Source organism: Bubalus bubalis, chromosome 19, assembly GCF_019923935.1.
Source record: "Bubalus bubalis isolate 160015118507 breed Murrah chromosome 19, NDDB_SH_1, whole genome shotgun sequence".
NCBI classification, from domain to species: Eukaryota; Metazoa; Chordata; class Mammalia; order Artiodactyla; family Bovidae; genus Bubalus; species Bubalus bubalis.
The window spans coordinates 38216726-38229724 of NC_059175.1; the positions used below are offsets into that span (position 1 = coordinate 38216726).

At 39.7% G+C, this 12999-nt stretch overlaps 1 protein-coding gene across 12 annotated transcripts in view; it reads right to left on the bottom strand.

The window, feature by feature from the left end:
• Positions 1 to 12999, bottom strand: part of SPEF2 (sperm flagellar 2) — a 209611-nt gene that overhangs the window by 32276 nt on the left and 164336 nt on the right. For 3 of the 12 annotated variants that reach the window (XM_025270620.3, XM_044932611.2, XM_025270619.3), the window contains 6 exons: positions 12621 to 12850; positions 3065 to 4233; positions 2721 to 2938; positions 2392 to 2600; positions 2171 to 2294; positions 569 to 2088 (listed from right to left, as the gene is read on the bottom strand). In XM_025270620.3, the coding sequence (XP_025126405.3) occupies positions 1737 to 2088; positions 2171 to 2294; positions 2392 to 2600; positions 2721 to 2938; positions 3065 to 4233; positions 12621 to 12850 (2302 nt within the window). In that variant the 3' untranslated portion in view covers positions 569 to 1736. Of the gene's footprint in view, positions 1 to 556; positions 2089 to 2170; positions 2295 to 2391; positions 2601 to 2720; positions 2939 to 3064; positions 4234 to 12620; positions 12851 to 12999 lie in introns of those variants that run through there. The other 9 variants (XM_025270631.3, XM_025270630.3, XM_044932613.2 and 6 more) reach the window with 6 other exon arrangements.

Below are 12999 nucleotides of genomic sequence, written 5' to 3' on the forward strand. Positions count from 1 at the left end.
ACTTTATATTTTGGTTTGGAGTCTTCTCTGACCTTTTATTCAGAATAGGTTGAATTAAAAAATACTTTATTATTCCTATTATTATTTATATTATTAAAATGAATACTATTATTATTTACAGTAATATTCCTGTTATTCCTGTTAGTTCCTAGTGTAGGGCACTAGAGTACAACACTTTGGCAAATATGGGATAAAGGTGTTTCAAACACATGCATATCACCACTGTGATCAAAATAACACATTTATCCTCATTTTGCTTTTTTTAGATCAGAATATATTTGTTTGGGTTAAATTTAGGGATATTTGAATTACTAAATTACTGGGTTGGAAGTGCTAATTTAGTTATCTAATTGGCTCAAACGTTCTGATATATTTTATAAAAGGTCACTAATATTTCGAAGGCTTTTGCTCTTAAACATGAATCTACTTTACTATGAGATATTTGTTTAGTCTGTTGCTTATTTCAAATTTCATGCACATGCATTAAAAAAGAAGTAGGAAAGCAAAAATAAGTGTATCTGCTTAAAATATGTCTAATTCCCATAGCAGAGGTACCTTCTAGAGCCAGGAGACACTCCTACATGTATTCAGGTAACTGTCAGGTCCAGAGTATACAGCTATTCTTCTTTGTTTAGGAATAAAAAGAGTGAAATAGGTGTAGAGTCTCACATTTTTCTTCCTATATCTAAGTTTTTAGCATTTCTCAAGTCCAACATGAATTTTATTAATAATTTCCTCTAACCTTTGGGAAAATGTAGTAATCATTTTAAAATTTCAGTGGTTCATATAAAATACACAAGGTTCAGATCTGGAAGGTAATTTTCTGTGTAGCAAGAGCAGAATATTTCTTTCTTTGATGTGACTGGACATTCAGCAGGTTGCTCAGAAACAAATTCTCTAACCTTTTTGACCAAACCTGAATATCCAATTTTATATAAATAACTTCCCCAGGTAGTGGAATTTTTGGTAAAATGAGCTTTGTATGATACTACATTGGTTTTCAGATAAGTTAGAAATAAATCATTCATCTTCCTTAAAATGAAACCAGAAATAAACTCAATTGAAACCATGAAGAGGCTCAAAGTATTTAAAATTTCTGGTAGATTTGTAAAATAGTTCCACTGTCTCTAATACCTATGGCACAAGCAAAGTGTTCCAAGAAAATACTTTCAGTTCACATAGGGATTATTTATCTGGGGACTTTAGTGTGAAATGCAAAAACTATTTTTATCTTTGGCCTTGTTTCTTAAATGATCAAGGCATATAATAATATGACTTTCACATATAATGCAGTAATGGAAATGGATAAGCTTACAAATTTTGTTTACAGATTAAAAAAAAAGTTCTTTCCAATTGGCCCTAAATTACTTATCTAATGCAGCCATCCATTATAATTATCCAGAAAAAACAGTTAATTGTAAGCCAGGCCTAAAGGCACTCTTGATCATAATTATTGTCCGGTTATCCTTAGCAATAACTCTCAGAAAGACGACATCAAGATAGTACCATTGCTTAGAAGTATACACTTCACCCAAAGAGTGTGAAAGAATGTGCGAATATAGGACTAGAATTGGAAGGTTATAGGAAAAGCAATCTTTGCATTTTTGCTTTGTATGTCTGGATGATGCCAAATGCCTTTTGTGTTTGATGTGAAGACTGGTGACTTTTAAATTTCAGGTTTTTGAAAACAGTTCTTTTTGCTACGATCAATGATGAGGTCAATATTTATCACATTACTAGTCACTTTCCCCAAGGCTTTCTGAGTTTGATGAGCAATCTGAGTTAGGTCTTGTGTCCTCAGTTGAGGATGGTGTTCTTGTATTCCATAAATGAATGGCTTTCCTAGGGTCAAAGTTGTTAATGTCTGGAGAATTCAACTGAATTATCAGGAGATCCGTCATGCTGTCAGCCTTGACCTTGGCATGCATTTGGGACCTGATGCGCTTCATCTGACTAAAGCCGCGTCCTGCCTCAGCTGAACTTGCAGGCAGGCTCAGCACGAGGTCAATGAGTGTCAGGATGTTTGGATACTTGTGTAAATAAACAGAATTCACAAAATCCCAGGTCAGTTTGCGAATGTTCTGAAATCTAGGAGGAAAAAAAATGAAAAATGTGAAAGATGGAGACTCCTAAGTTTTACCCCAATATTTATAAATCAACTTATGCTTACCTAGAGTAGATCTCCAATTTCAACATGCTCCATTCTGTGTCTACTTGGTCAATTTTCACCTTGGCTGCCTCTAATACTGGTTCATAATGTGCAATCAGGATGGCCACCTCTTTTTCTCCAAATTCTGCAATCGATGTGCCAAAGAAAAAGTCACATATCTGACAGACATGTGTACAGACGATCAAAGAACAACAGAATCGGAGCCAGTACTCATGGGTTACCTTGATTTATTTTTGCCGGCCACAGTTTAAAGCTTCCAATCGTGGTTGCCTTCACCACATCTTGGTTGGCATCTCTGAAACAGCCTCGCAGCTTCTTGATAAGATGTGTTAAAACCATGTTTCTCACGTCAGAAATGTTTCCCTTTCCTCCTAGGCAGTTACCATGAAAGTGTGTGACTGAATCCATCCCACGTTCTTTCGGCCCTGGTCTGGGAGGGGGAAAAAAAAATGCCCCAAGAGATGATTACATGCAAAAGCTTCTGGCAAATGGTTTCCCAAGTCCAGCTGTCTGGTTTTGACAGACTCTCAGATCATCCTGGACTACTCACCTTGTCTGATAGATTTGGAGCATTTCCAGTGTTGACTCTAAGGTGGCAAATATATCAGCAATTGAGGAATTTCTGTTCTGATTGACATGGGACAGTATGCTAAGGACATTGATGACATCCACCAAGAAGTGGACAAATTTGACAACGTCTGCCTGGAGGAGAGACTCCAGGAGTTCTTTGGCTTTCTGATGACTGCTGTCGCTTCTGCTTTCTTCTGCCTGTAACACAGGTTGGGAATAACATAGTGGTTTATCTTTCTCAAAATTATCTCAAATTGCTCAATAAAAGTATTTTTTTTTAAATTCTGAAAATCTGAAATAGTACCATATTTCAAAATTACTTACTGAATGCAGCTGCTGGACAATTGCTGGATATCCCTTGAGAAAGTTCTGGAGGGCAGCCTGCAATCCCTGAAGCCACCTCTGGCCGCTGACTTGAGAGGGCATTGCAGGTCGAAGGTGGAGGCCCTTGAAAGCAGTTAGCAGAGCACTCCTGTGAGCAGGAGAATCATGATAGAAGCGGTACATGCTATGAAGAAGGTCTTTCACATGGTTGTAGAGGGGAACGTTCCGGAACACCGCCTGGTAAGCTAGTTCGAGGTGATGGGCAAAGCAGTAAACAGGCAGCACACCTGGCTGGATTTCCCTTAAAAGCAGGGCCACCTCGCTGCTGTTTTCTCCCTCTGAACCTGGAGCTCCATCACTTCCGAAACCCACCAGTTTCTTTGCCCAGTCGTGGTTCGACAGTCGAAGTTGAAGATTTCTCTCTAGGGTTTTCTCCATGGCATGTTTTATTGCCCGGGGCTCCTTCTTCTCTACGGTCTGTACCCCGACGATTTGGCAGTGCACTCTCCCTGCGCGTGCAAACTGCACATATACGAGTTCAGCTTCCTCAACTGAACTGGCTGCAATCCCATCACTGAGGACGGAGAAGAACTGACTTTTTTCTAACTTCTCTCTTAGAGTTCTCCGTTCCACTTCAGCAATAAAGTAGGTAAAAGTTCTGGCCGATTTACTGGTTCTGAACACCTGGCCAATATCAACTCCCTTCATATCGTCCAGCGAACACATCCAGAGGAAGTCTTTGAGGGGACGTCCGGTTTTGGCGATGGCGTGGCAGGACCGGAACAGGTTCTCCATCCTGCCGAGGGTCACCTTGCTCATGGTCCTCACCATCAGCTCCTTGGTCGTTCTGCTCCCTGAAGAACCACTCGTGGCTTCCATGAGAGACGCCTTGGCGTGAGGCTCGCTCAGATGATGCGCGTTGAGAAATTCAGTCCTGAAGTTATCCGTGCCATAAAAAAAACTCACCTGATTTCCCTTTGATGTCACTCCATGTTTACGACACAGGCCACAGAACATAAGATTTAGTGTCTCATCGTATACAAGCCAAGGGTATTTTTTAAGCCAAATTTTCAAAAATTGATTGTTCCTCTTTGGGAGATAATGGTCAAGCTTCCGAGGCCTTTTCTGCTTCTTGGTGAATCCACTCACATCGTCTGGAGGATCCCTGCCTTTAAAATAACTCCATGTTGTTATTTTAAGTAATTTCTGATGCCTACGGGCAATTTTAATTCCTGTCCCCCTCTCTGAACTTATTATTTCTAGAACAATCCTAGGGAGGGCTTACCACTTACCAGGCATTTTGGGTAGTGCTCCAAGTGCTTTGTATCATTTACTTGTCATCACCCAGTATCCCTATTTTATATAGTTAAGAAAGTGGGTCAGTTATTAGTACTGATAGCCGGTTTGTGGATTAAAAAACCTAAGGCACAGAGAGGGTAATTAATTTGTCCTGTGTCACAGTGGCCATCCATGGTGGAGTTGGGGTTAGCTAGCAGGTGGTCTTACCTAGCCCCCCACTGTTACACACTTCATATTACAGGTTTTTTCTGTGGGCGAAGGGTGCTATGGTCTCCTTCTCCCTAGAACCTGTTTCTCCAGGCAGGAGAGGGGCATGGTCTTTTGCTGTTATTGCCTTCTCTGGGTGAAAACACAAGAATCACAGGACACGTAGGGCCTTACCTCTGCAGGGTTTGCTTTGGACACCTCTCCCCTCCCGCCTCAGCCCTACTTTCTCTGGCATTGGTTGGCTGCTACAAATAGGGGGTCCTAGTGGGAAGCTGTTGTATAGCACAGGGAGCTCAGTTCAGTGCTCTGTGATGACCTAGAGGTGGGTTGAGTGAAGGGAGGGTGGGTGTGGAAGGGAGGCTCAAGAGGGAGGGGATATGTGTATACTTATAGCTGATTCACCTTATTGTATAGCAGAAACCAACACAACACTGTAAAGCTATTATCCTCCAATTAAAAATAAATATTAAAAATTTACTGATACTAAAAGAAGTTATACAGTTTAGATTTTACATTTAGATCTATAAAAAAAGGGGGGAGGGCATCCTTCCTAGATTATTTTGCAAAGGAGTTGTGCCTCATCTTTTTCCTTTCCCTAAGGTCTAATTTCTGACACTCATTTATCTGCCAGAGAGAGGAATATGTATTTATCTGGACAGAAGGACAAAATAATTAAAATCACACAAAACTCCTAAAATACATTTCTTCCTAAAGGCAGAGAGCCTAGACCAACATCTCTCTCTCCTCCTACAACTTCTGTGAAACTCCTGGTCATGAGATTACATTGTCCTATTTCACAGCACAATGAAACTTGGAACGTGTGCTTGTGTGACTTGATACTAAAATGACTCATGTTGACACACACACTCAGTGTTTGCTTCAGGTTAAGGCTTTAGGGTCCCAGGCTTTCCCTCCTTAACAGACAGAACCACCCTTCTTCTGTGCTTTGTCACGTGCCAGATGACTGCTAAGCACTAGGGAAATGTTCAAGAAAATAAATCTCCTTTCCTAATTGATCTTTTGGATCTCATGTCTCTTAACATCTTTAAATTGAAAACCTTTGCACTCGTGTCAGTCTGCTTCTGCCTCCTACTTTATTGGCCTGTAATTATATTGCAAAACCAATCCTTTTGCAATTGTTGTTGTTAAAACAAATCCTTATTTATGTATTTATTTTTAGATCCTAAATTTTCCTGTTTTCATTTAAACCTAGTCTCCTTATAGCTGGGACCCACTGCCTCCACTATCTTTTGTGCAGGTTGGGTAACTTTCAAGCTTCCCACACTAGACCCTCAGCGCCATGCTGGCTGCCTGCTCTACACACGAGAGAGTTGGTGAATACATGAACAGCTGCATGAAAAAAGCAGACTCTGGCTGTTGAATGAAAAGACTAACTTTCACTACTAATTTAGCTAGTTTTCATATCTTTAGCTTTCTGGCCAGATTTTCCAGAAATGCTATCTTGAATTCTGAGCACACACTTTATCACTGGCCACATGTAATTCTCTGGCTTCATGAGACTACATTCCCCCTGAAGAGACACCTGGAACTGTGCCCACAGACTATTCTACCAGGTCCAAAGGCTTCTAGATTTACTACTGCATTTCTGTGATGTGACTCGAGCGAGTGGAAGGAGTTTCCAGGCTGAGTGCCACACTCCTTCTTGCCCTAATCTCTAGGACTTGCCACCTGCTTAGATATTCCTGCTAATAACATCAATCCTTTCTTTTACCTTTTCTAAGAAGCATGAAAGTGTTAATCGGTCAGTTGTCTCTGATTCTTTGCAACCCCATGGACTGTAGCCCACTAGGCTTCTCTGTCCGTGGGATTCTTCAGGAAAGAATACTGGAGTGGGTAGCCATTTCCTTCTCCACTTTTCTAAGAAATTTTTCTGTATTTCTTGATTTGAGTAAATGTCAGACTAATTTACTTTTCAGATCAAAATAGGGAGCTTATTTCCCTGCAAAGTATGGTGTCATAGTTCTAGAATTTTCTCAGACACTAAGCCTGGGAAAACCCACACAACTGTCTAGTTACTCCTTTCAGGGAATCACCAGGTGCCCTTACTCTTGCCTCTAGGTTAGCTGAGGCTTTCTAGGGAGACAGTAGTGTCTGCTGCTCTCAGACGCAGTCGTCCTCCCTCCAATCCAATCTCCATATCCTTTGTCTCTAAATGTTTTTGATAATTCTCTCCATTGTGGCCTTTGGGGGCAGCCTGAGGCTTCACATGGGCTTCCCAGGTGGTGCACTGGTAAAAATTCGCCTGCCAGTGCAGGAACTGAGGGTTGGGAAGATCCCATGGAGGATAAAATGGCAACCCACTCCAGTATTCTTGCCTGGGAAATCCCTGGCGGGCTATGGCCCATGTGGTTGCAAAGAGCCGGACACGCCTGAGTGACTGATCACACAATCTTAAGATTTCACAGCTTGACCACAAGCTCTTTGTGGCCCTCATTTCCTGGCTGGTCTGTTGCCCATTCCCTAAATAGGTCATGGAACTTCAAAATCTCAGTGTTGATTCCATTTTCTCCTGTGCCTAGAAAACTCTGCACCTGCTTCTCTTCCTGGAAGCTTCTGCCAGAAGTTTCCCATGGACTACATCCTTTGCTGACCCACACAGGAGAAACAACTACTTCCCTCCTTGGATTCTTGTAAAAACCACGGAGCTGGGTGATACAGCTCGGCTACTACAGCCTAGACTTCCTGAATTTGTGTCCCGTCTCTGAGACCAGTCATTGACTCCCAGGGTCTCCAAGAGGGCGTTGAGAGGGACACTTGTCATTTTTTAAAACAAAATTGCAGGCCTTGAAAAACTAAGCACTGCCTCTCTTGAAGAAGGAGTTGAGGGTACAGAATTTGCTGAATAGTGTTTCTCTGGATAGCCTCTGAGCAGAAATCAAAATAACTACGAACCAAATCTCTATAAGATATTACATCGAGTACTGATGAGCTTACAAAGAAAAGGAGTCCTTATGGCTTAAGTGGGGACACTGGAACATTGCTAAAGTGTTCTAGCTTCAACAGATTCCAAATTGCTTGCATTGGAGAAAGACTCTCTTTCTGATATGCTTGGCACTTGATGTTTGGACAGGATGTAACTACCCAGAGCTCACTCGGTACATAGCTGAATGTTTTTGGTTTGGAGGCTTACAGTCCCCAGGGAGCTGCATACCTCAGGGTTCAGTTCCACCTGGTGTTGTGAATTTTCATTTCTTTCTTTTTTTTTTTTTTTTCTGGAATTGTTCTAAGATAACACTGTGTTCCTATGTGTTCTGTCACTTAGTCGTGTCTGATTCTGTGACCCAATGGACTGTAGCCTGCCAGGCTCCTCTGTCCATGAGATTCTCCAGGCAAGAAATCTGGAGTGGGTTGCCATACCCTTCTCCAGGGGATCTGGGGAATTGAACCTGTGTCTCCTGTGTCTCTTGCATTGCATATGTATTCTTTACCCGGTGAACCACCGGGAAATCTCTGCAGGTACCTCTTAGGGCATGTGCACCTTCAGGATACTGAGCTCACATTCTGCGTAATAATAAGCAGAATTTGTATCTATATTGCATAATGTTATATATTACATAAGAATATAACATTACTGTAATTATATTATTAAGTGATAATGGCTTATATCACACCTGAATTGCACATTCAGTGTGCCAGACACTTTTAAAGCACTTTACAAACATTAATTACTTTAATGGTCATAACAGTGAAATACCCCATTTTTCAGATGAGGAAAGTGTAACAAAAAGAGGTTAAATAATTTGCTCAAGATCATATTACAGTCATTTGACAAGAGGGGGAGTTGGAAAGAGCTGTCTGACTCTTCTTACCCATGGATGGGTCTTCTTCCTCATCCAGCCATGGGTAAGAAGTGAATTAACGTGAAGATGCTCGAGTAGGGGCTGACACACAGGGCTTGACACCATTCCAATATTGATTACTGTCATAATTCAGAAAATACCCACAAAATCCATTCTGTGCTGGGAGTATGCTCATGGGAATGATCCCTGGGACAGGCAGTAGAAAGAAGGTCCTGAAGATTCAGGCTGTCTTACTGACTTAAGCTGCTCCTAAAATTTTAAGTATAGATCTTTGTTGGATCTTTGTTGGGTGGCAATAAAAATGTTAGCATGTAAGTCCTTTAATTACATTTTGCATAATTTTGTATGATTATCACATATAAGATCTTTTTTTTTTCTGGCATATTTGTGACAATCAACAAATGGCATTTTATGTCTAATTATTGCCTTTATCAAAGGAGATTTAGAAATATGACATGTGCAGAATTTGATGAGGAAAGCAGGGCTGAATAAAAGCATGACAGTATATTACACACTTTCAATTTTCTGTTATTTTTAGTAAGCACTATCTTAATGACTTAATTTTCATGTGGATAACCAGTACTCAGCAAAAACTCTTTAAGCTTTAGTTCTTTCTATTAATATTTTGATACTAGTTGTTCACAAGTATTTATTCAGTCACTTGTTTTAATGAAAGATTATCCATTTCACTCAATAATTTTATTTATGTAGCATAATTAAAAGTAACAAAGTGTAACTTAATGACATTGATAGCCCTTGTAAATTTGCTAAAATACCCTTACGACGGGCCTAGTAACATAATGATTGTTACGTGCAAATATGTATGTTTTTTTCCTAGAAAAGATTCATCTATTCATCACATTTTAATATGTTTCAGTGAGCTTGATGCTTGCATCTTAGATACCATAGGTTGCATTGGACTATGTGAAACAGTATAAGAAAATGCTCACATTTCTTGGCTTAGATATAACAGCAATTTTCAAGTTGAAGCAGGAAGTTTTGTAGGAGCCCACATTTGGAAAGTTACTACTTTCAGCCAATTGCTCTATATTTTCAAAATGGTTATCACTTCAATTAAGATGGTCTTTTGAAATTGTAGATTTTTAGGGTAAGTGTCATGAGAGGTATCCTAAAAGATTTTCTAATTCTTGAAAGGAATACAACAAAAACTTCATGTAAAAGACAGATCGATGTATATCTATTAATAATCATTAATAACAATTAGTGAAGAAGAAAGATTTAAGTCAGAGGATGTTTTGGGTGTCAAAGGAACTGGGAGAAAGGGCGAGTGGTAATTAACTTCTAAGATGTCATCAGAGAACCTCTAATTCTGGGACTCTGGGATACAGGAAATAGAATGATTATTATTTTGTCTTACCTTTTATACATGAGCAAAATGACAACAATGAATATTATTTCTGTTGATAGACCACCCGACTCTGTGCTAAGTGTTTCACATGAACTTAAAAAGCGCCATATGCAACATATATTTTTTCAAATAGTATGACTGAGCTAATAACAAAAAAGGGTTTAAACTTTTAGCTTATAGACTGTAACTCATTTTGAACCATCGAGATCTCCAAATCCCATGGTATTATATAGCTTTGTCAATTCTGTGTCAATTATAACTGTTGTTCTTAAATCTGTATAATTCTCCAGCACAGGTGGTGGAGGTGGTTCCACAGAAAGAGTTGGTCTCTGTATCTGTTTTCCTGCAGTTCACACAACTGGGGAAGGAGAAGCAGAGAAGTCCCTGACCTTTCCATGAGCATCTGTACTCAAGCCTCATAGCTCCATGGTTTCTGGTGACTGTTCCCCCAACTTTAAATATCCTCTGTATCCTTGCCATCTAGTCACTCTTTACTTCTTTCAGTTCCTCCCTCCAAGCTGTTTTTCTGCCGTTTCCCTGACCAACCTCTTTGCACGCTGATTCTCCCTTGTTTGCATTCTTGAGCACTTTTTTTTTTGTTTTGTTTTGATCAAGTTCAGATTTTGTTTTGGAAAGAACCTAAATAGAAGTTTATATTTTCTTCTTCTTTGGATGCCTTTTCAAATTATGCTCTAAGTCCCTAGGGCAAGTGGTTTTCCTTTTACATCTACTTTAATATATATATATATATATATGAAGGAAATGGCAACCCACTCCAGTACTCTTGCCTGGAAAATCCCATGGACAGAGAAGCCTGGTAGACTACAGTCCATGGGCTCGCAAAGAGATGGACACGACTAAGCGACTTCACTTTCATATATTATATATAACTATCTCCTTCTTCTACCTCCCTTTCTTTCTTCTCCCTTCCTTCCTCTTCCTACCATACTTTGAGAACTGTTGTATCCTACCATACTCTGAAAATAGACAGTGTATCAGTTGATACCTTTTGGTCCAGTTTCTAGTGTTAATCTAAGACATACACATGTCAAGTTATAACTGATATTTGTAATTTATTTATTTTTTTACTTTTTGGCCACTCCTTGCAGCAGGAGTGGATCAGGGATTGAACCAGCAGCCCCTGTAGTGAAAGTGCAGAGTCTTAGCCACTGGACCACTAGGGAAGTCCCTGTAATTTATTTTTAAACTTTTAGTTGAAATGCAAACTCTTGATTTTGAGGTTGGATCCAAGAATGTTTTATGGCTATCGTGATGAATGTAAAGTCTCTTCTGAAAGGGACTATGAGTGGTTGATAATTTTCCACCTACTCAAATGTCCCCCAAAACTTTAAATTTTGACCTGCTTCCAGTCACCCTCATTTAGGATTAAAGCAAATTGTATTTCATATTTGAATTTTTATAGCTCTGTCTTATTTTATATATAAATAATAGCCTGGATAAAATAAAAAGCAAAAGCAACTTTGAAGAAGGAAATATGTAATAAAAAGACATTGTAAGCCCACACAATGGCAAAGAGGCTGGAATCTGCCTGACTGAAGGACTGAAGGAATTTCATGTGCTGGCTCTATAAAACTGAGTTTTTTTTTTTTTTTTTTTTTCTGTAGCTGTTGATGGCCATATTTTGGGGCCTTCTGCTCCCTACTCAAATGCTGCCAACCTGAGTTGCTGTGCCTTTATATCCTGGAGGTGTAGACCCACTCAAGCTGATTAGATGAGGTGACACTTCCCAGGGTAGGAGACACCCAGGGATACAGTGGGTACATCTATTTCACCCGCTGGGCTTAGCAAGGAAGTCTTTAGGCTTAAAGTAAAGCAATACTCTCTTGACTAATGAGATTTAATGTGGTTTTCTGGAAATACTGAACTTAAAAAAAAATAAGTGAAGTACAACCATTATGAAAGTGAAACTGCGTTAGTAATGGACAAAGGTCAGCTGACTATTCTTAGGGAAAAGCAAATGATTTTCCAGTAAGTAGGAGATATTGGAAGACAAGCCTCTTTATGTGAGGCAACTTGGTTCAGTGAGAAGAGACAAGACCTTTGAACCCGAAGTGTCCTGAGGGATATGTGACCATAGGCAAGTTCTCAACTGCTCTGCCACTCAGTATCCTGACCCATAAAACGGAGATGATGATCCTCCATGTTCTGTCTGAATTACGTGTGCTGTCAGTTGACGGCACTCACTGCTGAATATCTTTAAGTAGAAACATCCAAAACTTAAAAAGAAAAAAAGCCTGTGTAGGTGCTAGAGTCATAATAATAAAATGTGAAGGAAATCAAGAATTTGTGTGCAGAAAATAATGTGTCCACTTACATGTGAACAGATTAATTAATCAATTGATTAAGCAAGTATGTGTTCACAAAGGTTCTGCTCTTGGTCTACAAAACATTGCAGGAAAAGGCATACATAAATGGGAAGTTCTCTACTCCCTGGTCTCCCTCCCTAGACTAGTTGGGGAACATAGAAACATAGCTCATAATCCCAGTAAATTCCCAATGAAACTTAAACTTGAAGGATGTATGAAGGCTGCTTCTCAACTACCAGATGAAGTAATGCTCAAGTTTGCCAAATGGCTAGCCAGGGGCAGGGAGAGCAGGAGAGGAGAATTATCAGGGATGAGAGTCGCCATACCGCCAAAGTGTTAGACACTGTTTTGCTCTGTTTAATTCAGATCTATGTTGTATGAAGCAAATACTAGATAAACTAGAATGAAGCAAGGGCTCGTTTCAGCACCACATGACCCCAGAAGGCTGTTTTACTTGTGGACAGGTGATTGCCTTCCTGGTTAACCTCAAACTTTTTTTTTTGTCCTCTTTTCACAATAATCACTTTTCCTACCTTTGGGCACTATATCTAAGAACTGATCCCGGAGGTTGTCAAGCTGCTCGATGGTCACTGTGCCGTTTTCCTCCTTTTCCACAGGTGGAGGGCGTACCGGAGGAGGTGGATCTGGAAAGACTTTGATATCACCATTAATGAAGAAGTCTTCTTGGTCTAAATAAAGTTCATTCTGAATTTTGGTTGATGTTTCAATGTGATAGCGAGCTACCCCAGTTAGTTTTTCCACACTGAAAATGGAAACATGAATAGGTTTATCCTCATTGAAAATACTATCAGATTAATAGTGTTTTCTTCTTAGACATACACAAAGAGTTAACACATTAGAAAATATAGCTAAGTTAGAAAATTCAGTCTGCATGTTTAAAAATTATAATTT